This window comes from Sturnira hondurensis, unplaced genomic scaffold (genome assembly GCF_014824575.4).
Source record: "Sturnira hondurensis isolate 20B ecotype Veracruz unplaced genomic scaffold, ASM1482457v3 Scaffold0002638, whole genome shotgun sequence".
Taxonomy (NCBI): domain Eukaryota; kingdom Metazoa; phylum Chordata; class Mammalia; order Chiroptera; family Phyllostomidae; genus Sturnira; species Sturnira hondurensis.
In genome coordinates, this window is record NW_028075269.1 from 12,996,401 (window position 1) to 13,021,016 (window position 24,616).

At 43.5% G+C, this 24,616-nt stretch overlaps 1 protein-coding gene across 4 annotated transcripts in view; it reads left to right on the plus strand.

Annotated features, from left to right (window-relative positions):
• IFTAP (intraflagellar transport associated protein) overlaps window positions 1-24,616 on the plus strand; it is a 58,531-nt gene that overhangs the window by 24,971 nt on the left and 8,944 nt on the right. For 2 of the 4 annotated variants that reach the window (XM_037040531.1, XM_037040530.1), the window contains 3 exons: window positions 15,575-15,732; window positions 17,358-17,429; window positions 19,047-19,113. The exons of 1 other annotated variant lie outside the window; for it this stretch is intronic. In XM_037040531.1, coding sequence (XP_036896426.1) covers window positions 15,575-15,732; window positions 17,358-17,429; window positions 19,047-19,113 — 297 coding nt within the window. The remainder of the gene's footprint in view (window positions 1-15,574; window positions 15,733-17,357; window positions 17,430-19,046; window positions 19,114-24,616) is intronic. One more of the 4 variants, XM_037040532.1, reaches the window with a different exon arrangement.

A 24,616-nucleotide genomic window follows, 5' to 3' on the forward strand; every position in this document is an offset into this window, starting at 1 on the left:
CTTGGTAATATAGAATGAGTAGATGCCTAATAAATAGTTGTTGAATAAATCAAATGAAAGGAACATACGAGAATTCAGAATGACAGAAAGACAGACAGGGGGCCTCAGACTGAGCCCTAAAGAACATGCACATTTAATGGGCAGGCAGAGAAAGAAGGGCCTGCAAGTGGACTGCATCAGGATGCCCCAAGTTTGGCTTTGATATACTAGCCAGCCGGGAGCCCTGGTAGGATTTACACACACACACACACACACACATACACACACACACACACAGGAGATCTGCCAAGGTAGGAGGCTGAGCAGAAATCCCTAAGTGGAGATGTGGACTGGGGTAGTGGAGGAGGAAACAAAGCAGACGGGGCCCTTGAGATGCTGCGCTTGCTAACAGGTGGCTGACGGAGCATTAGGGCGAAGAAGGAGGCAAAGAGCAGTCACAAGTGTTTTCCCTGGGAGAAACTGAGGCCCCCAGAGGCCCAGGGTCTTGTTCAACGTCACGGAGTTCTCATTATAGAAGTCTTTTATTCATTTTTTCCTTACTACGTGTATATTCTGTCAAGAGCTTAGAATCCTGGGCTGGGATTCGGTTTACACTTCTGGACTGATAAATTTTGAGTTGTCAGTTCAGGCAAAGGAATATCACTACTTGTACTTGGCAACTTCCAAAAAAGCGTAATTAAAAATGAAACTGGTGACAGCACATGAAACAACGTGTTTCCAGAGCCGACCTATCATTTCGGTCCCCAAAGCTGTTTTGAATTCGAGTGTTAGAAATGTGTCTTTAAACTTCCATAGGGATACACACAAAGTCTTTTCCAAATCTGAAGTATAAATTTAAAGTCTGCTGTCGAAAAACACCACAGAGAAAATTATAGAAAGCAGCTGGCCCTCTTACCAGTTTCAGAGCAGGAAAAGAATGTCAGCAGAGCGTAAAAAACGGCTCTCTCTTGCGAAAGAAAACATGACAACAGCCTGTGCTCCTTGCTGGGTCGCCTGTTGCAGTTGTTTTCTGTAAAGCATTAGGCAGAGAGTGGCGGGCTCCGTGTTGTTTTGAGACCCTTGCAACTGGCTGGCTGTCTGCCAGAGGAAGTTGGAAACGAACTGACCAGCTTCACGCTTCCAGGTGGCACTGAAGCCACATTTTCTGCGCTGTTATCAGCCATTTAATTCCCTACTGAATATTGAGTGGTGTTTTTAGTTCACAGGCCATTGGCAGTGTCTTTCTGTTTCCTTTTTTTCGTTAGCCACATTTAGAAAAAAAAGGCCACGCTGGAAGCACTCTTCTAAATGTGTGTTGAACAGTGAAGTGCACAATTGAAAATAACACAGCAAATAGCAATAAACCTATTTTAAGTTAAGACTTAGGCTATCGAGATGTTCACCTCAAGAGAAATTTGTAGAAGACATCATATGAGGACTTGCCAATAAAAGCAATGAGGCAATTAAAAACTCACCTAATTAATCTGGCATCCCAAGGGAAAGAATAAGGAAGTGATGTTATTTTAAAGCTTTTTATTGATGGTTTCTTTCGTCTTTGGTATTGCTGCAAAGGATAAAAAGAAAAGAAAGAAAGCTTATGGTTTTATGTGGATCATAAATTCAGTAGCTCTCTGTACGTGGCTCCTGAATCACAGCATAGCATCAAATATCACAGAGAACGCTGGAGGAGAAAAATAGTATTGAGTGAAGTGGACTAATTTATAGCACAGCCATGTGGAAGAAACAGTGTCAGCAGCATTAACCTGTTCTTTCTCTTTGGGAGAACATCTGCAACCTGTAATTAAGCAATTTTCATTTGTTTCTCTATTTCTTTTGTCATCACTAAATCACTCCACTTAGGGAACAAATGGACAAATTATGAAACACAGAAAAATGCTGGTTCAGTTGCAGAAGGAAATTTCCTCCCTCAAATTATGATGGATTTTGAGCTGATGGAACCATTTTGTTTCAGATATATTAGCATAAATCTTCAGCCGCAGTTGTTACAGTTCATTTTTATTCTACCCGTGAATATTTGGCCCATAGATACTCATTTGTTTTCCGTGTCTGCTGTAGTTTGGTGTAATTGGATAAGGAAATAAAATGTATTTAAGTATTTACAATGTTTTGAATTATAATTATTACATTTATTTTGCGCACTGAGTTTAATGCATAGTATTTTGTTACAATGAATAGCTTTTTACTAGTATTTTCAGTGAAGTAAGAGATTATGAGTTTTTAAATTTGATTTATGTACAAGTAAAAGGGTCATTTTCTTTAATTCTTTTTATCTATTAAACATATATATTATACAGTATATTTTATGTGCACATATAAATTATGGAGGTGAAGTTTCTTAGATAAATAGAATTTTGAACTTTTATAATACACAGGCAGAGAACTTTATCGTAGCCAAATAAACTTTTAAGATGGTCACTATCAATGTTTAAGTAGCCAGTGTAAACAATGTTAAGTACATGCCCATTTGGTTTTTATGCATTTCTCTTTAACCATAACATTATTTTTACTCATGTGGTTAAGGATATTGTTATACTTGCTGGAAAGAGTAAATTACTCGACTGGAAACTGAGGTGATCATAAGTCTTCATCCCCTGATTCGGTTGGATGGGCATGTATTCACATCTGGGTGGTTTTAGCAGTGTTCTCTCAGCCATGAAACAATAATATTTTCTTTGAAATGGTCAGCTAACCCCCAAGGATGCAAACAGGAAACTGTATATTGACCAAACTCGGACCTCCCTTGTATGAAAAACACTCCGTCTTGTATGGGATTGGCGGTGTCTGTTTCCCCTACTTGGACTCGTTCCAGATGAGATACATGCACATGCAGCCTGCTGCTTGGTTAGCACAGAAAGGAGTCATCACACCGTTTTCATGTGTTTTCCGGATTTAATAGTGTATGATTTGCTGATTAGAGAAAAAGGGCTTGTGAGTCAAGTGCCATGTTTTCCTTTTTTTCTCCTTCTCCATAAGTTACATTTTGTGTAACTGGTAGCCAGTCACCTAATTCCCGGGTATTGAGTTTAGTCCGTCATGACAGTGTCAATCCAGTTTTTCTGGCTTAGTCGAGGTCATCTCAGTATTGGCTGTGCCCCTGCTGTATTTTAGGGATGGAGCTGGAATCCGGGAATCCAGGATGTAGCAGACAGGGTCCCCACTCTGATTTATGTCGCCCTCGTTTATTTCTGTGTGCGCTGTGCTCCAGATGGTCCGCACGCACGAGGGCGCCGCGGCAGTGCGAATGCGTCAGGACTGTGCAGGGAGCGGTGGGTTGGCAAGGCGGCACTGGGACTGCGCGGATCGTGCTGATACGAGCCTCTCTGCAACATTGCCTCTGTTTTTTTTGTTGTCTGAATTTTAGATTGACTAAACATGATTTGTGAGTTAATAAAAGAGCCACGAGAATGGTAAGAATAGTGACTTTTTAGACTGTTTCCTCTTTTTTCCCTCCCCAAGGGGTGTTCTGGAGTGCCCCGCACACAGCGAAGAAAAGTGAAAGACCTGTGGCCTTTCAGTCTGCGCTGGTGTCGCCCAAAGGCCGTGTGCCAGTGCGTGAGCCTGGATTGTCCCACTTTTGTGCGGAAATGGTGTTCTACCTCGTAAAGTTTGAAAACTCCTAAGAAGCATTTATTTGTAAAGGGGCCAGAAATAATTTACTTCCTCTAACTTTCTTCAGCCTTTGTGGGTACAAGCGATTGCCCTAAGTAGTCACACCTTTGTGCAGGGAGGCAGATGGGAACGGTTTCCGGGGAAAGGCCATTTTTTTTGTTGATGGGATATAGTTTTACAAAGAGTTTTTTATATTCCCCTCATATTTCTTATTTGTCATGGGCATGGCCAGTGTAATGGAAAAGGTTCTATTCTAGCTGAGGATTTGGAAGACTTTTTATTAGTTCTGTGAGACTCCAGGCCTGCCACTTACTGTCTCTGAGTCTGTAAACCGGGGCTAATTCTGCCTTCTTGGATGTCTCATGTGGTTTAGGTGAGGATTGGATGAAATATATATGAAGGTACTTTGTGAGTTTTAAAGATTTACTCGAGTAAAGTTTTATGATTATAGGGCAGGGACTATTTATGATTTAAGAGCATGACATCAAGGTTAAATATTAAAAAAATCTTGAATCTACAATATAAAAAAATGCAAATTACTATCTACAGTGTTAGTTGTCCGCACCATATTTCTTGAAGTGGTTAAAACCAGCTCTGTATTGTAGTGTCTCTATGTATAGTGTATATTGTACAGTGTAAGACTATTCAGTTCAGGGAATGATCCCACACTGGCCTCTGGTGGATGGGCCACATAGTACGTCTGCACATGACCTTCAGGCAAAGGTGTTTCGTATTCTTTGACAAAGATAAGGTATCAGATATTTCTTTTTTATTCTCAATTTTAAGATTCTACTCCATCCGTGGATTCTTTACATGGGGCTCTTGCCTTAAGTGTCTGTAACGATCACCTGCTTAGTATCGTGCAGATTCCTGGGCATCAAGCCACAAATGCCAGTTTTGTAGCTCTGGTGTGCAGCCCAGGGACCTTGACTTTCAGGCCAGCTTTGAGAAATGCACCCTAAATGAGATCAAGGAAGGGTATGGAGAGATGTAGGAGTTCCTCAAAATCCTGTGCTACTGTGTATATTGCGTTTTTCTGCTGTGTATTTCACACATGAAGTGACTTTTATTCAAGTGTAAAATTTTATGATTAGGATAACTATGGTTTAAAAGGAGGACATCAAAGTTAAATTTTAAAGGAATCTTAACTCTAAAATATAAAAATGTGAATATAAAATACTACATATGTGTGTGTGTGTGTGTATATATATATATATTTTTTTTTCTTCAGTATTTCCAGAAAAGACTTTTTGGGAAAGAAGAGACACATGTAGGTATTCTCCTTAGATTGAGGATTAGAAGGAAATGCTTTTTCACTTCTACAAATAAATTTTTTTTGGTCATGGTAAGAAAATTAGAAAATACAGGGAGCCATCATCACACACATATAAACAAACAGCGAAACAAAAAGCATGCTCTTTCTATAGCAATAGAACTTTTAGCTACTGTATGGCCACTTGAATAGAGATGCCATTTCCCAGTCTTTCTTGCAGTTAGGTATAGCCATTTGACTAAGTTTTTACCAATAAGAAGTGAAGGGACTGACATGTGTAACTTCTGGACCATATTCTTTAAGAAACATGTCCTGGACTTTTCATAAAAAAATTCTTTTTCCCCTGGCTGGAAATAGGCAATCATTAGAGTAAGTTCTTAGACCCAGAGATGGAAGCCATGTGCTGAAGGTAGCAGCCAGCCCACAAGCCCTGGTCCCTGATCATCACATGGAACAGAGTCTGCCCCCCTGTCCTGAACTGTTACATGAAAGAGAGAATAATTATTGTCTCAGCTGCTTGGTTTTGGTGCCTACTCGATAGAGTAGCTCACTCAATAGAGTAACCAGGCCTTCACCAATAACAGAGGGGAAGAGATGTGCACACTTTCTGCTTCTGTTTCTTCATCCTCTTGTTTGGAGTGAAGGAGTGGTGGTGCCCTAGGGACAGAAAGATCAAAGGAGCCTGGGTTCTAGGATGACTGGAGCAGCACAACCACATTAGCCCCGAATTATCTATATCTATATTATTGCATGCGGGAGAAATAAAGTTCCATCTTATTCAAGCTATTGGGTGTCTGTTTCATGTAGGCAAACTATACCAAATTAATTTTTAAAGATTTTATGTATTTATTTTTTGACATAGGGGAAGGGAGAAACAGAGGGAGAGACATATCAATGTGTAGATGCCTCTTGCGCGCCCCCCTACTGGGGACCTGGCTCGCAACCCAGGCATGTGCCTTGACTGGGAATTGAACTGGCATCCCCTTGGTTTGTAGACTGGTGTTCAATCCACTGAGCCACACCAGCCAGGGCCCAATTAATTAATTAATAATATCATAATTTTGGGTTTTAGAGGTAAACTATTGATGAATTAATTCTTCATAAACTTTTCTGCTGATTATTTTGTACACATATCTAATTATCAGTTAAGAATATGAGACTTGATGACAATCAGGATTTGAATGTGAGCTCCGCTACTTCCCATCTAGGTGGTCTTAGGAAGGTTATTAGAATCTCTGAGCTTTATGCCCTGACTGGTGTGTCTCAGTTGGTTTGGTGTCATCCCAGAAAGCAAAAGGTTACCAGTTCAATTCCTGGTCAGGACACATGCCTGCGTTGTGGGTTTGGTCCCTGCTTGGGGCGTGTGCTGGAGGCAAGTGAGCCAGTGTTTCTCTCTCACATCAGTGTTTCTCTTCCTCTTGTTCTCCCTTCCTTCCCCTCTTTAAAAAAAAATAAGCTATTTAAAACATTTAAAAAATCTCTGAGCTTCAGATTTATCATCTGTAAAATGTCTGTAATAACCTCTACCTCATGGACTTGTTATTAGGATTAAGTAATTATATATATACATGTATGTACATATACATACATACATTTTTTATATATATATATTTTTTAAAATATATTTTATTGATTATACCATTACAGTTGTTCCATTCCCCCCCTTCATTCCCCTCCACCCGCACCCTCCCTCTCCCACCATTCTCCCCCCCTTAGTTTATAACCACGTGTCTCAAGTTCTTTGGATTCTATATTTCCCCCACTATTCTCGCCCTCCCCCCTATCTATTTTCTACCTACCATCTATGCTATTTTCTGTGCCTTCTCCCCCCTTCTCCCCCTCCCACTCCCCTATTTCTAACCCTCCATGTGTTCTTCATTTCTATGGTTCCACTCCTGATCTAGCTGTCCTCTTGGTTTGCTTTTGTTTTAGGTGTGGTTGTTAATAACTGTGTGTTTGCTGTCCTTTCACTGTTCATATTTTTCATCTTCTTTTTCTTATATAAGTCCCTTTAGCATTTCATATAATAAGGGCTTGGTGATGATGAACTCCTTGAACTTGACCTTATCTGAGAAGCACTTTATCTGTCCTTCCATTCTAAATGAAAGTTTTGCTGGATAAAGCAATCTTGGCTGTAGGTCTTTGGATTTCATGACTTGGAATACTTCTTTCCAGCCCCTTCTTGCCTGTAAGGTCTCTTTTGAGAAATCCGCTGACAGTCTGATGGGTACTCCTTTGTAGGTGACTGTCCCCTTATCCCTTGCTGCTTCTAGGATTCTCTCCTTCATTTTGGTCTTGGCTAATGTAATTATGATGTGCCTTGGTGTGTTCCTTCTTGGGTCCAACTTCTTTGGGACTCTCTGAGCTTCCTGGATTTCCTGGAAGTCTATTTCCTTTGCCAGACTGGGGAAGTTCTCCTTTATTATTTGTTCAAATACGTTTTCCACTCGTGGCTGTTTCTTTCCCCCTTCTGGTACCCCTATAATCCGGATGTTGGAACGTTTAAAGATGTCCTGGAGGTTCCTAAGCCTCTCCTCATTTTTTTGAATTCTCATTTCTTCATTCCTTTCTGGTGGGATGTTTTGTTCTTCCTTCTGGTCCATTCCATTGATTTGAGTCCCAGTTTCCTTTCCATCACTATTGGTTTCCTGTGCATCTCCCTTCATTTCAATTAGTTTAGCCTTCATATGTTCCTCTAATTTGTGGCTTTGTTCCTCTAATCTGTGACTATAATCTACCAGTTCTGTGAGCATCCTGATAAATAGTGTCTTGAATTGTGCTTCTGAGAGGCTGGCAATTTCTCGGTCGCTTAGAGTTATTGACTCTGGGACTTTGAGTTCTTCTTGCACCATCTTTTGGGCTGTTTGTGCCTGTTCCGTAGCAGGATCAGAGCCCTAAAGTGTTCACTAGAACAGGGCAACTAAGTTGCTGGGTTGTGACGTTGTATGTGGGGGCGGGGTCAAAGAGGGACAATGACGTCCAGCCTGCCGTTGCGGCCCTCACTGGTGCCGCAGTTGCTGCCGTCACCGGGCCCACGCGTTTCGTCCCACTGCACGCGAGTGTGCCACTGCTGTCAGCCCTCGCCCCCTGGGGCCTGCGTGGTCTGTCTCACTGTGCCCGAATGTGTGACCATGGTCAGTGTGCCCTGCACCCCAATTGGTTCTGGGCTGCCTGTGCGCCTGAGTCGGGGGACCTGTCCTGCCCGACCCTGCTCACTGCTGGCTCCGCCCCTCTTACCGTCCCCGTTGAACAGTTAGATGTAGTCGGACTTCCGTATAATTCAATTTTCTGTCCTTTGGTTATGTCTTTGTTTCTCCAAACCTTTGTTGTGTTCATACTTGGTTGTGGGAGAAGGCACAGTGTTTCCACCTATGCCTCCATCTTGGCGGAAGTCCTCCATTTTTTATATTAACAGTATCTGAATTACATGAAGGATTCAACTAAAGTTTAAAGATATATGCAGCAAATTTATTGTACCCATTTTATAAAAGTGGAAATATACTATATATACTCCTTTTATAACTTGCTTTTACATATGATATTATATTATGAACATCTTCCCATTTCAATATCTATGGCTATTTAACAATATTTTTAATAACTACATTATATTTGTGTGGATATTTCATATTTAACCACCCTTTTTTGGTTGAACACTTATTTCTAATTTTTAGCTGTTATTAATGATGCTACATTACATATCCTCATTTATTCAATAAATGTTTATTGAACACCTGCTATGTGCCAAATACTATTTACATAAGTGAACAGAAGAGACAAAAAATCATTACCTTCAGGGAATTTGCATCCTAGATGGGGGAGATAGACAACACAATAAATGTGGTAAATTAAAAAAAAATCTTTGTTAGACAATAGTGATGGTTCTGAGAAAGAAAAAAAAGCACATAGACATAGAAATGCTGGCTGAAAGGTATGCAAAACATGATACTTTTGTGTTGTAACATTTTAAGGGAATGGACTATGTTTTACTACTTTTTTAACTCTCTGGTCTTCTGGTGGGGCATGGGGCCAGGTGCACAGTGAGCTCACTAGTTGAAGGGTCGAGTGTCGGTCGACATCCCAGCCTTGATTGTTACATGTGCTTTGGAGTAGAGAGTGAGCATCTTCCCTTCCAGGGACGGTGAGTGGGTCCTGCTCCCCTAAGCTTGCATTTTAGTGTGAAGAGATAATGAAATAAGAAGGGCGATTTCAGATAAATCTGAAGAAAACAGGACCATGTAAAAGAAAGTGGTCAGATTCTAGAGCTGTGACCACACCGAGACGATAAGGTGATCAGAGCTGTAGCTTTAGTTCAAATCCACGTTTCTCCCAGTGCCTGGGTGTGGAAGGACGTCGGGAACACTGGGTGTCCTTTGTTTTCTTCATGTGTGGCACCGGGTGGGACTGGCTTGGTGATCGCGGTCCTTGGATGAAGTTCGGTATTAGAATCAAGGGGGTATGAAATGTGGACACAATGCGGGTGTCCATTGCTGAGTGGGAAACAGAATGTGGCCTATTCATACAATGGCAGTGAGAAAGAGGGGCGCACCGATACACGCTGCACCCGGGGTGACCCTCGGAGATGTTATGCGAAGTAAAGCAGTCAGGTGCAAAGGACCACACATCAGGACTCCCTTTGCGTGGATGTCTAGAGAGGGCAGGTCTCTAGCGTGGAAACGAGGTTGGCAGCTCTGCCTGCGATTGGAGGTAGGAATGGGGAGTGACCCAAAATGAACCCCGGGGACCTTTCTGGGGTAATGGAAATGACCTAAAACCTTAATTGTGGTGACAGTGGCACAACTGCACACAGTAAAAATTATAGACTCGTACATGTGTCACACCTTGGTGAAGCTGTGGTGTGGTGGGGGCACTGTTCATGGATTCTTCGGTCCTTCCCTTGACTTCTGCACTGGATGAGCCTATGGCTTTGTGACTCTGGATCTGGCTCGAGATCGAGGAAGGTCCTGTTTGTTGTAAATATTTCCTCTTAAGAAAAGCAATCATTTGTGCAGGTGTTAAGTAGATAAGGACTATGGTACAGAAAGACACGAACGTTGTGGATGCCGCAAAGTCTCACCTTCCGTAGACAGTGTCACCAGCCCCTGCCACTCTTGTCAGGTGTTGGGGGGCCAAGGGGAGCTGAGCTGGAACTTGCTCCACCTGCTCCCACCCTGGGCCACCTCCCTTCTGAGGCTTCGACTGAATCCGTAGAGAAGGAGCTTATCTTACGGGGTGATATGTGTGGCCTGTTTGCACCCAACTGTAACCCATTTGACAGGTTGCAAACATACCATATTACCTACTTCCACCATCGCAGAGATTGTGAAGGGAACAGAAAGTTACCTAAGGCATGCTGAATTAAGCCAGGAGAATAGCACAGAGCACAGTGGCAAGAAAAGGCTAATGTTAATTCAGAGGTATCCAGAGGCGGGGAGCATAACCACCTGGCAATAATGTCTTCATTTCTGTTTCAGGAATGTGAAAAAAACTCCCTTTGTGAGCTGTTTTATCTTAAATCCACTGCTGAGGCTCCCTTCACTTCTCACCCCGACTGCTACGATAGTTTCTGTACTTCCTCCCTGCAGTGTCTGAACCACTCTGCCCCATTGTGTCCTCTTCATCCTAGAGAACAGCTCTGTGACTCCCAAGTAAAGCCAGAGTTTTCGTCGGATCCTTCAGTTTCAGTCCTGCCCCGTGTCACTAAATGTAACTCCTGGCTTCCTGGCAAACCTGGTGCTTCTCCCTTGGGCTCTGTGCTTTCCCACAGTGGGGAGGGGGCTTTGCTCATGCAAGTTCCCCCCCGTGGGAGAACTCCTCACCATCTTCACGTGTTGAAACCGGAGCTGTGTTTGAGAGCCCAGCTCAGTCTAGGGCCATACCACCCTGAACGTGCCCAGTCATGTCTGAAAGCCCAGCTCAGACGCCTTTTGTGATTTCCCAAACCGATTCTGACTTTACACCACCATTCTCTGACTTGGTACTTTCTTTACAGCACAGGTGGCAAACACACACCCGCGGGCCAGATCCGGCCCTCCACCTTGTTTTATCCAGCCCTGCACCGTGTTTCTACCCGGAAGCAGCGCCGAGCTCGCGCTTAACTGTTAAGGAGCAGTTACATTTCGACAGTCCTAAAATTATATTCGGCCCTTTGAAGGCAACCACGAGGCTAATGTGGCCCCTGGTGAGAATGAGTTTGACACCAACCCTTCTTCTATCATCTGCCACAGCCGTGGTCTGTTCTGGTGGTTTGCATACGTGGCTTCACTTCTTATTTGTAGTTTCTGGAAGGGCAGGACTGGTTCTTACCCATCTTTTTCACCCTGCACGTAGTTGATGCCCGGGATATACCTTTCGGATTGAATGAGTGCCTAACTCAACTGCCACTCAGATTTTCTTCTGGAATATAAACTTTCAGCAACATTATACTCCACATTTTTTCTCTGTAAGTGCCTAACCATGGATATTTAAAAATGTCACCTTACTGCCATTGTGTCCCTCATCTCAGGCATTTGACACACGTTTTTCTGGACCTCGGTTGTGCATTTGTGTCTCGGCAGCGTGAGAGCCATGCCTGTGAATAATGAGTCAATTATCACCCAGCCTCGGGGAAAGCGCAATTATTCCTGAGGGGCCAGGCTGAGGCAATCCTCTCCTCCCTGTGCCCTCTCAGTGAAGAACATAGAACAGTTGGAATTCAGAGCACTACAAAGGGAATTTAGACAAAACATTTGTGTGCTCATTCTAGCTTCTTTGGATTTATTCCGACTTATGATTGATTGGTTTTTAAATTGCTTATTTAATCCTAATGACTGTCGCTCCAGGGGAGGCCAGATACCAACTAGCATGTGATCAAGAAGCAGCTGAGCGAAGTCGTTGGGGTGGACAAATGAAGAGCAGGTACTATTGTCCAGAGAAGCAGCGCTCTCGGCCAGGAGTGTAATGTGAATACAACCCTGTGACTTTCAAAGTCCCCAACCTTGTTAGAACGCGATTGCTTATCCCCTGCTCTCTTTGCAGAAGGCTTTTTGCAGCTGCCCAGTGCTGCACAGAATTTCCCCCCGTGAATTTTTTGTTCCTTCCGGCAACATAGTCAATATCACTTTGCAACTGAGAACATGCTCTTGATTTATATTGCTTTTGACCGTGGGGCAGAAGAACGGACCCTCCGAGGTGGCTGACAGGGATTTGGCCGTGAATTCTGACGACGGTGCTGATGATCGGTGGAAACTGTCCCACGAGGATGGCGATGCTGCTCAGCACGGGGACACTAGCTTGGCTTATGTGTGGGTGAATTGGAATTTTCAAAAAGTTTCTTTCAAAACAGACTTTCCCAAAAGCGATCACTTTCATCTGGAGGCTATATAATCAATATACGATTGATATCTGATTTGTCAAAACATCGGTAGTTTCTTCCTTTTCAAGGAGAGTAACCTTTTTGACCTGAAGTTAGACATTGTAGGTATAGCTGGTAGCCTTGTAAGGGAGGTCTGTTGGAAGCTTGTCTGTCGGATCTAAAAAAAAAAAATTGAAATCCCATTACTTTGGAATAATGAAGCCTTTAAAAAAAAACCTTTAGGAAAAAAGCCTTTGTTTTATCTGTCTTGAAGTTTTGACTAGAAATATTCAAAGAAATGCTCTTTCAGGTCTCAATAACCTATTTGTTCTCTGAAATATTGCTGTTAGATTTTTAAGATGTATTATGTTTGACATGTATTTCAAGGCAGGAAACATTAGGGACAAGATAAAAGAGTGGAAGTGGCCTGGTGAAAAGCAGAAACGGAAGACGAGCCGCACACTTGGGTGGCACATCGGGACTGCCACCAGGACGCGGGGCTGACTCTCGGGGGCAGCGCCCGGCCCTCCAATCAGGCTTGAGCCCCTTCGGATTCATTTCGACATTGTCATATTGAAAAAGAACTTCTTTCCTATCTCATTCTGCCAACAGAATTATTCTTTGTTGTTGTTTTCAATGAAAATGATAAAAAGCCTTGTAAGAAGCACTCTGGGCCTTTAGAGTGATATGGTTTATATTCATGTGAGGTTTAGGAAGGAGACTGAAACGTTAGGTTTAATCACAGAGAGAACAAGTTTTCTTATTTTCTCCCCAGAACCTTCTGGTTGTTGGCCTAAGAACATCCAAACTTGTACAGAATTCTCGTAAGAATTTATCTGAGCCAAACTGATGACACCTGCCACAACACAAGATCTCAAATGCTCAGGAGAATAGGAATATAACCGTTTGCGATTTCTTTTATGCATTTGGAAGCGAGGAAACTTAAGGTTAATATGACAGGAAGGTGAGAGAAAGCAAGGCAGGGACTGGGTCACAGGACAGTTAAGGTTACGTGCTCTCTTGAGGGTGGTTGTGCCTTCGAGGGACATTACTTCTGGCATCTCCAAGGTGTGTTAACCTAGAAATACAAGAACAGTGGGCAGGGCTGGTTTAAACACCTTTCACTAAAGAAGTTACAGGTCTGGGCGTGACTACGCACTGTGCTCTGTCCAGTGAGGAATCTGCCCTTCACTGTGGCACCCCCTTTTAGAGCGAGAGGTCTGTGTCTCCAAAAGGAAGACATTTTAAAAGTGTGAGCAAGAAATTTTTATTAGATCTGAGTCCCCACCCAGTCGTTCAACAGCAGCATCAGAGGCAGGGACTTCATTGTATTTTGCTCTTTCTTTCGAAGGAGTTTCATCTGGTTATCTGTCAGGTAACCTGGTCATTTTCTCAGCAATGGTGGAGGAGTGCATTGTGTGATAGGAGAACAAACAGAACTTGTCCTTATGGAAAATCCACTTGGCTACATGCTTTTCAAGTATTTAAGTCAATAGACTATTACAGTGCTGTGCTGGGTACATAGTATTCTCAGTAAATACTGAATTCAGGTTGTTCAGGACTGAAAGGATAAGCAGGGAGAACGGAAACAATCACACCTCTTACTAGAAAAGAGCACTGGAGAATGGCAGGTGGCCACAGGAAGTCTTGCTTCTAGCTTCCGTGAGGTTAGGGGAACCTTTCGTTTCTCAGATACATCTCCTGTTTCCAAGTATTTTCAGGCCTGTCTTGCTCCACCTGTCCACCACTGCTTATCTTTGCCCTAGGAGAGACTTAGGACATCTTTGTCGCTGTGAAACAGGAAGAAGTCCGGGAGGATAGGTCTGAGACTGTTTCCTCCTCACTTCTCTGATCTTTCGTCTGCTGGTTACTGTGGCAGCGGGCAGGGTTCTTGTTCTGGAACAGCCTCGTGGGGCATCTGCTGCTCGCTGCCTGTGGGCAAAACTCTGCAATCACAAGTTTGGTGGGAAAGGAAAGGAGCTGTTTGTTTAAAGACCATACAGTTTTGGAATAAAGGCAGGTTTCTGCCTCAGAGCCCCACTCCCTTTAAAACACCCAAAGGCAAATAACCCTGCCACTCTCTGTCCGGCCAGACCTGTTTCAGGAAACACCTGAAATCTCTTTTCCCACTTAAAAGTACTGTCCTTTGGGAAACACGTGTGTCTGTAGCATGCTCATCCAGGCTGCTAGGCCGATTCCCAGTCACGGTTTGGCCCCAGGGACCTCTCACCAGTCTGTGTGCACCTGTGTGGGCGGGGGGCCTAGAATGCTCCTGGACGCATGGCCTCTAGGACCCACCAGTCCATGACCTTGGGCCTGCTGGGGCCCTAGCAAGGAGAGAGAAGAGAGTGCGTGTTTCCCTGTGCGTTCTGTTTTTAAAGGCCCGGCCTAGAAACTCTTGCATGACAGAGTGTCCAGTTTTTCGACCATTGCATGCTAACGTCCACCATGTTTGCAGTTGTTGGCCACCCTCTTCTGGCCACTGTTTTGCGGAAGGGGGCAGAAGTTTCCCAGCCTCGCACGGGGGCACGTGCACCTTGGCCCAAGGTGGGGCGTCCGGCTCCCACAGCCCACGCAGGCTCTGCGCAGGCGGTCACGAGCTGCTCAGCCGCTGGGGTAACACACTCAGTTCTCACAGGCCCCTGGGCTTTGCTTACCGTTGGCCCGGGGCATTGGAGCCTATGGAACCCCAGCTCGAGTTCCAGTCCTGGGCTGCCCAGGGCAGTGCCTACAAGCCCCTGCCTTGTGGGTGGGGAGAGGTATTGGCTCACTGGGTTTCTGCCCCACTCCCTACTGGTCTCGCCAGACCCTCCTGTCACTGCATTCCCAGCAACCCTCTGTGGCCTTGCTGGCTCAGCACTCATAGCACCCACTACAGCCAAGGCTAGTTCTTCACCTGGAGTTTCTAAGGATTTGTTCAGGCCAAAGGCAGGGGCCGCCTGTCCCAGTGGTAGCTGGTTAGGAGTCATGGGTGCTGGTGCAGGTGATACTGCAGAGAGCTGGCCTGAGCTTGTGCTTTTTCCTAATATAACCCCTTTACAGAGAAAGTGATAAATTCCATATTTGTGTTTGCCCTCTCTGGCTTCTTGAGTTCGTAATTGTAGACTGGGTCACCTTACCCCTGCTCCCCAACAGCGTGTCGGTGTTCATGTCCTTTAGACACCCCTACAAGTTTTAGTTCTACCAGAGATGGACATTGAGAAGCAAACCAGGGATTCTGACCCGAGTGGCACCAGGCTGGGATCACTGGGACAACACAGATCTCACTGGCTTTGCCGCCACGCAGCTGACAGCACTCCGGAGCAAACACGACAGGATGCGGTGGATGTTTCCTGACGTCATGTCACTTGTCTTTGCAGAGGGTAATGTAACCAAGAGAGGCACAACCGGAACTAATTCTTCAAAAAACATACCTACGTCGACACAGCATTCTCGTGGAAATGAACCCAACAGTCACTGCCTTGGAAATAAAGCTGTCTCTCTTCACACTTCATCACAGTGCTTGGAAGAGGAGCAGGTACTACCATAGCACACTTTCAGAAACAGTCTGAGAAAAGAACAGTCTTTCTGAATAAAAAAAAGGTACCCGAGGGGACCCTGGGCTGCTGTTGAATCAGTGGCTGAGACTCCAGGTCCTAGACGGGGCACTGCCGCGATGCTTTATTGAAAACCATCATTACATTTCATGCTCTGAGCAGCGAATGTTCGGGTGGTGACTTGGTTATCCCCAGTTTGTGTTAAAAACCTCCTAAGAATCTGCTGTCCACCGATTTTCCTTGAGATTATTTATACATTTTTGGTTGTCTTCTATTTAATGAAAAGAACTATAGGATGAAAGAACTCCTTTTTAAGTTTTCTGTGTAAAATGGGAGGTATTTTTACCTGCTGAGGGTGCATCTCTTTGAAACTTGAAGGGGAAGCTCATTATCTTGTTTTTTTCCAGGATTTGGTTAATAAATATTATATGCTGTCTCCCTGGCCCTTAAGACTAAATAGACTGTAGTCATAGTCTCCTTAAGTATGGTTTTTAACTGTTAAGGAATCTAAGTGAACGTTATTCTACTTATTATTATTTTTTTATTTTATTAAAGATTTTGTTTATTTATTTTTAGAGACAGGAAGGGAGGGGAAAGAGAGGGGAAGAAATTGTATGAGAGAAACATTGATTACTTGCCTCTCACATGCCCCTGAGTGGGGACCTGGCCCACAACCCAGGCATGTGCCCTGTCTGGGAATCGAACTGATGACCTTTGGGTTCATAGGTCAATAGGTGCTCAATCCACTCAGCTACACCAGCCAGGGCCTTATTATTATTTTTAAAACAAAATTCACATTTTATTTAGGTTGAAATAAACTACACACAATTGATTTTCTTCATTAAATAGAACAGCAATATTTTCTGTATTTTTCCTTCGTAAACCACAAAACACATTTTTTGTAGGTTTTCCAGGTTTTGCATGTAAATCAAGATGAGGCAGTAGATATAGTCATGGAAAATGTTCTATTTTTTAAGCCATTGGGGTTTCTGGTTTCTACTTCATTGTGTTTTTCTTACGATATGGTGGACGGAACTGTGTTTGGGAATGTGGTTTGTATACGAGGGAACCAGAATCCCTGCACTGGAAATGTGTTTATACGTCGCAGAGGCTACGCACAGAGGCAGTTATGGGACAAACCCTGGCGGATGCACCGTCTCCTGGCAACCTTCAGCAATGGGAATTATATTATCTACTGAGTCTTTGACGGGCATGTCAGAGGCAAAGAATCGTTCAGTGGCATTGTCTCCTAAGAATTTGAAAACGTTGTGTTAGCCATCTCAGATTTGCCCTCCAAAGTTTCATCGGGATGGGCTGGGAGGTGGGGTAATAGGTGGGGCATTTCTGTTTTCCTCGTGGGAGAAGTCAGGTTAAATACTCTCCTTGGGTGACACTCTGGGTGAGTCAAGAGGACAGAAGTACAAGTCAGAGCCCTGGACACCTGTCCCCTGTTCCCTGCTCTGATTCAGTGAATCTGGCTCACCACGCACAGCTAGTTAGCGAAAACGGGAAGGGGAGTTTTATTGTCTGAGGGGCTGCGAGATCAGCTCCTTCTCCTTCCAGTTATCTCGTTTTCCCATCAGAAAGCCCACACTCTGTGTTTCAGATAGCGCTGGATGACGGCCAGAGGGCTGGCAGCTCCTTTCAAGGTGATCTGAATTGGGCTGGAAAGGTGAAGGTAAGGTTTGATTTAATGTTTTTTTCCCATGGCAAAAACCATAAGAACAAAAAAAATCCCACAGGACTCATTTGCTGTCTCATAGAAGTTGGAGGATTCAGCATATTTTGTCCTTAAACTGTTTTTTTTTTTTTAATTGCTGTTTGGTTATATTAAACTAGCCGCAGTTGGCTGGGTTCCAGATCTTTTTTCCTCAAAGCTTAATAAACGAAGGGGCGCTCTGACAGAAACCCGAGAAACCTGAATCTCGTCCCCGGCGTATACCATTAAGAGAAGTAACAGAGCCTCACATTTCGGCGCTGAAACTGGCGTACGGAAGGTGGGTTTTTGCTGTCACTTGGATGCCAGGAAATACCTGCAGTTTTGTGCCTAGGAACACTGGAAGCTATCCTTTTTAATTCCTGTGTAAGAGCTGTGGCCTGGTGAATAGAGTGAAGGAAGAAAGACCCAGGCTGTCTTTTGAATTCCAATGATGAGATCTAAATTTGCAATTTTAAGGTACTTTGTTATGCAGATATTTTAGGTCATAAGCATAAAAGGCATTTTGACATTATGCTTTTACTTCCCTAGGTCTCCTTGGAGCCAGTGGTGAAATCATTTTCTTATTTACACTCTTTGATATTCACCTGAGATGAGTTAATTCCTGTCTGAAATGTTACCATTTTGTTAATCTGAAATGTCTCATTGTCGTCTTGCGGTGGAAAGCAGCATTCCAGGTGGAATAGTTTTTCGCTGAAATGTTGCTCTCGTGTCTGTAAAGGTCATTTGCTCTGCTTTTTGCCTTTGAAGTAATTTTCAGTTTTATTTGTTCAAAAGAGAGCACTTGGTTTCTGACCCTGCTCACCTTTCTTGTGCCTTACCTGGGTTGGGATGATTTTGTTTTGAACGAAACTTTCTGTCCTGCTTTCTTTCTTTTTTAAAAAATATTTTATTTATTTATCTTTAGAGAGAGGGGAAAGGAGGGAGAAATAGAGGGCGACATCAACCGGTTGCTTCTCCTATGTGCTCTGACTGGGGACCGAACCCACAACCCAGTCATGTGCTCTGACTGGGAATGTGATTGAGCCAGTGACCCCTTGCTTTGCAGGACTGTGCCCAACCCACTGAGCCACGCTGGTCAGGGCTCTCCTGCTTTCAGTTTCCTTTTCCTTCTGGCTCTTTAGAGTGAAAGCATGCTGTTAGGGGAGTAGCCAGACCCACCACCATTCTTTGCTTGAGAATCAAAAGTAGTAACACAACAACAGCAACAGCAACAACAGTAACAACAACAACCAGCAGAGACACTGTTTCGAGGACTGTCTTGGTGGTTTTTTCTATTCTGGGATGGAATCTGGAACAAAGTCCCTTTTCAAAAACTCCCCAGATGGTTTTTTTTCCTTTTCAGTATAAAGATCTTACTATGGTGCCTACAAAATCCAGGCCAACTTCCAAATTGACTGCTTCTTTCAGAGTCTCTGGGAAAGCGATGTGAACACAAAGACCTTCAGCTAGGACTAAAAAGTTAATGAGAAAATGGAATTCAGTTGCTCACTTGAGTGTTGTAGAAGTGGATTCATTGATTCTTAATTGCATTTTTTAGGTCAAATATGCATAAAAATAATATGAATCTTTTCCTAGGTAGATAATTTCCTAGCAGTAGAAGATTTGGATGAGGATGGAGACGTTGAGCCCCAGACGAGTAAGGGTATGCCTTCTCTGTGTCCTCTCTACTCTGCTTGACCTCTTTCTACAAATAAGACTTCAGGCAGCTTTACACATTTTTTTTTCCTGGCAACCCTACGTCCATCTTCCCTGAGACAGGGGACACTGGAGTTCTGCAATTTCTTTTTCAATAACACGGATTTCAGCTGAAAGGTCAAAGCCTATTGAAAGTTGTAACGTCTTAAGTGTTAAAAAAGGAAGTAAAGATTTCTAGGTACGTTAACCTCCCCTGCACGGATGTATCATACGCTTGATATTCGCATAATTGTTTCAAGCAAAGTCATTTAAGTTAAACCCAATTTCTTAGAAGCACGATGATGTAAATTGAGATTATTTTGGAATGATATGTAAAACATCAATGAATCATAAAAATCATAGCAATATCAGAATTGATCATAAACAAAATAAAATCCAAATCTTTGCTTTTATAATTATTAAATATGTAAACCAAACACTTATGACTAAAGGTGTATTGTAAGTATTTCTTCTGGGGCATTTCCCCCCCTGCGGCCGGGGCTGGGAGAGGCTTGCTGCTATATCGTTGATGTTTATGTAACGAGGCCTTTTTCCTTTGCTGGTGAACATTTCTGTGAGTATAAGTATCTTTTTTTGCTCAAAGAACCTTTGAAATATGCTCAAAATTAGAGTTACTTAGCTTCGAAAACTCTAATTAAATTAGTTACTTCCTAATTTAATTAGAGTTTTCTGTTAGGGAAAACAGAAAACTGTTAGGGAAGGGGTAGTTTCCACGGGGGTCTGGTGGTTGGCATTTAACTGTTGCTTACAGTGTCTAGGCATGAACCTGAATTAGGTCATTGTTATCCTATGGGGGCTTGTTTATAATCAGACAGGAGTCCGAGGGGCTGTTTGTTTGAGGGGGTGGCTCTTGGTAAATTAGTCGTTCAAACCCCTGCCCTGGCTTCTCTGGTTGCCTGAACCGGGGCCCTCTGCTGACCGGAAGCAACTGACATTTGCACTTTGTGTCCAGATATCACACTATTCTACTGAAGGGGTTGTTTATCGAGCACTCTATTAACCAGCAGACTTTGGAGATTTTTTCCTGTACTTACTTGGTTCAAGTGAGATCAGAGATCCAAAGGAATCACATAGCCCCAGGAGAGGTTCTCTTAACTTTAACACCCTGGATTGCTCTGAATTTCTGTGTGAGAGCAGCTCCTGGGCTCTGATTGGATTAGAAGGGATAGCTAAGGACTTACCAAGGGCCACGTTTGTAGAGCAAGCACGCGGTTTTCGGGTTTTGGCTGACTTGGGGAGGGGGGTTGGTTAAAAATGAACTTCCTGTGTCCTGTGCCCAGGGGAGAAGATCTCTGGCGGCATTTAGCGATCTGTGCTTTGAGTCACTACCCCAGGCAGAGTTGCTCTGTGGATGATACTTGAGACAAGGAGTTCTGGTTTGCATGTAGTGCATTTGCAATATAAGATTAGTTTTATGAAAGGGCACAAAAATACGTGGGTCGGGCATTTTTTCCCTGTGGTTTTGTCTTATTGCTTCCTGCTGGTGATAAGGTCTGCATCCTGATACAAATCTGCTTAGCCCATGAATGTGATTTTCATGATAGCCATCTCTTAAATTAGACCTTTTACGTTTTTCCATTGTTTTTCCTTAAACACACTTTCAAGTATTTTTAAAATCAGATCTATTCCTTTAGTTTAAAATTTTCATAAAAACATCTCACTAGCACTTTCCTCCCCAGAAACCAAGTCACAGGCTGTCTTGCATCCGTGCACAGCAGGTAGTGGAGGCCTGAACCAGGTCTCAGGGGGCGGGAGTGAACTGGTCAGCGCCTTCCCACAGGCCACGTAATGTGAAAAGCCGAGGCTGAAAAGCACCTGGCCGCATCAATCTGTCCCTGTTACCAAAAAGACGGCCAGGGTTCACAGTTTTCACAAAGCGGTCTGGGTCAAGTAAAAGGAGGAAGAAAAGTAGTTTGTGCCAAGGTGAATTTTAGTTTGGTCCCAATTTGTATTACACTTCAGGAGTGTGAGCAGAAGGCAGATATTTACGTCAGATGGGAAACGTGTTTGAAATAGGCAAGTTGCTTGTGTAATTTTGGCAGCCGAGAGGTTTACTGATTAGATTCTGTCGCTGTTGTTTAAGCAACAGATTTGCCTAAGGAAATGAGGTGCACATTGTTTTTCTACCACTGACCTCATTTGCTCACCTTATTTGCTTTCATAAATATTCTTCAAGACCCAGGCACACGATTCCTTCCCCGTATTTGGCTTATCCTCTGGCGGCGCAGGTGGACACAGCTGCTCAGAGAGTCCAGCTCAGGGCAGTGCGGTCGCGCAGGCGTCGTTGCCACAAAGTTGGGGGCCCAGTGCTTATTTCACATCAACCACTTTTTCTTCCTTTGAATTTGAAATAAGGTGATTAACCACCAGGGTAATTGCCTCCCTACCCCAGCTGTTGTCCAGCGATATTATAATTCGGAATAGGTATTAGTTGTGCTGAGGCCGCTGGAGTAGGAGGACTCTTTGGGCCATCTTTGTTTGTTTCCCCCTCAGTTGGCCCACCCTGTTCGCTGGCTGAGTGCAACTGGCTGAAGAGACTTTTCGAGGTCTCGTTCTGAGCATTATGAGTGGGGACCCAGAAAAACGCAGAATTTATTATAAAAAATTGTTATTTACTCTTACATGTTTAAACTTCGGTCACCTTTAAAGTACTCTCTACTTGTTGCAATACACCTATCGAGGTGTTTTTTCCACTGTTCAAAACAGGTTTTGAACTTGTTGATTTTGATGCCTTCTAGTGCTTCTGCTGTTTTTTGTTTCACCTCCACCTACTGGGGAAGCCTGTACTTCAAGGGGCCTGCCCACCAGAAGATAAGTCTGTTTTGGGGGGGTGCCTTGTCGTATAGTGTCTTACACTGCCCTCTTAGCCAGTTATTGTATTTATTCTGTGGTTGATGGTGTTGGGCGAGTATAGGCAACTCATTCCTGCTCAAAGATCGGCAGTCTTATTTGATTTTCGTTTTCTAGCTCTCTGGTATGCCCAGTTCTAATAAAGGCACCAGTCATCTGTCTCTTATTTTTAAAAAATTCTTTCCTTATCTGTAACCTGAAGCAGCTTTATGTAGCTTATCACTGACCTGGAACTCTTATTCAACAAATATTAGCAACTGTGATTGGTTCCTGGAATATAATAAAGAATAAAACAGATCTGGTTCCTGTTCTCATGAGATTTGTAGTTTGTTGGGAGAACCAAACACTGACCAGATCATCACAAATGCATTACAAGCTGTTCTAGATCTCAGGAGAATATGCATCTGGCAGGGGACCTTAAATTTGTCCGTGGGATCAGAGAAAACACCCTGAGAGCTGCGATCTAAAGAGTCAGTACTTTACCTGGATGAGGGGGTGGAGTGAGGCTGGGGGGTGGGTAGGAGAGTGCAGGAGCAGCACGAGGGACAGCGTGTGTGAAGGGCCTGAGCTAGGAGGGGACAGAGCTCAGCCAACGTAGTAGTTTAGGCATTTCATTTCTTTTACACTTAGTACTATTAGAATCATTCTTTCATTGCTTTGAAGATCACTAAAAACACGAGGAGGAAAAAATCCTTGCTTCTGAATGTTCCCCTATCCTCGTTCCTCCATTTTTTAAGTGTGCAAACGTGTCCATTGAGGTCTAGCTCGAAAACCATGTCACCTACAAGGACAAGCCTGCTGCCCAGGCCCTGTGGTTCCAGGAGGAAGCTTCCACTTTATTCCTGAGAGGAGAACAGAACTGGGAGGATAATTCTCCCCTTTCTCAATTCCTACACCTATTTTTTCCCAAGAGAAAAGGAAGTCTTTGCCTAATTGGAGAGATTGGACCAGGAAAGCATGTGTGTGTGGGTCAGTCCTTTCATCTCCTCTTTTGGGTGCATGCTGTTTGGGAGGTAGATGCTCTCTCCTGTGTTGATGTCGCCTTTCTTATAATGGACACACTTTAGGTGGGGCCCAGCCTGTCATATGCACTAGGTTTTAACCTCCAAGACCAGTTGGAGTCACTTAAGGAGCTTTACAAAAATATCAATACCTGGAGATTCTTTTTCAGTGGATTGGGCTGTGCCTTGTGCATCGTCCGTTTTTACAGCTCCCTGGATGATTTTAACGTGCCGTCGAGTCTGAGAACCATCCCTAGACAGAAGTCTGGGGGTGTTACCCTGGAGCCCTGCTCTAAGAGCTCTGCGGATGTGAAGTGGTTCGCCTTGTACATGGCTGCATGTATGTTAGCTGTGCAGAATTTCTCTAAGCGGGGGTAGCTCGAGGTCTAGACTTGGGAGCAAAGCTTGGCCAATAAGCAGCCCAGTCGTGACTGCAGGAAGAGCTCCATTTTTAAGTTCAGCTCCATCTGTTATGAAGTTCATATTCTGCTCCTCATCTCTGTGACTCCTGATTTATTTATTTTCTATTTTTGTACTTGGAGGGATGGGGATATGATTTATTATCACTGTCAGGTGCCAACCTCATCCTTCTTCCCTCATCTTCCTCACCTTCTCCTCGGGTAGCGGTTCCCGTTCTTCTTCTGCGTTTCCACTGTCATTTATTCCTGGTTTGTTTTTTCCAAGGTTTACGTCAATGTGTCTCTTGAACACTGCCTATCATTGATGCATATGCCTCTGTACACATACACACACGTATTTTCTGAAACTTTGTCTTTTACTGGGACTGTTTAGTCCATTTACATTTAATGTAGTTGCTGTTACATTTGGCTTTAAATCTATTCTCTTACTCTCTTGTTTCTGCTTGTCCTGCCACTTCTATAGGTACTTTTTCTCTTGCCTCTTTTGTGTTATTATTTCACATCCCCATATCTTTGCTGGGCAGAGAATTATAGGTTTGAGATATTTTTCTTTCAGCATTTTAAAGATGTCACTCTACTCTTTTCTGGTCTTTATTATTGAACACTGTCAATCTGATTGTTGTTCCTTTGCAGACAGTGTGCGCTTTTTCTCTCTCTCATTTGGCTGCTATTATGATTTTTTTGTTTTTGTATTTTTAGTAATTTCACTGTGCCTTGGTATTCTTTTCTTTGTACTGCTTACTTTTTAATGCCGTGGGAGATTGTGATGATAGCTTTTGGCTTGCTGTGTATCGACTAAATACAGAAAGACAAATGGCATGAACACATAGTTTGTAAATATTAAACATTCTTATCATGTAATTGAGAAAGAAGAGATTGAAATGTGTTCAGTCAGTCTTGCTGTTTAACGTTAAGACTTATTTTTGGAGAGTTGCCTGACTTCACAAGGCACATCAACCAAAATAGTGGCATTTAGGTAAGAGGAAAACAGGCCCGTGGTAGTTTCAGAAACAAGTCAAGATAAGACTAAGTTTCTTAAAGCTGTTCAGTTTTAGAAAGTTTTCGGGACTTCAGAAATTCCACTCCCCACCATTAATGAGTGCCGTCATTTCCTCTCCCGAGAGGACAGGCGTGTGTAAATCACCCACCCAGGATTATAAAATGGCTAAAAGATGTGCTA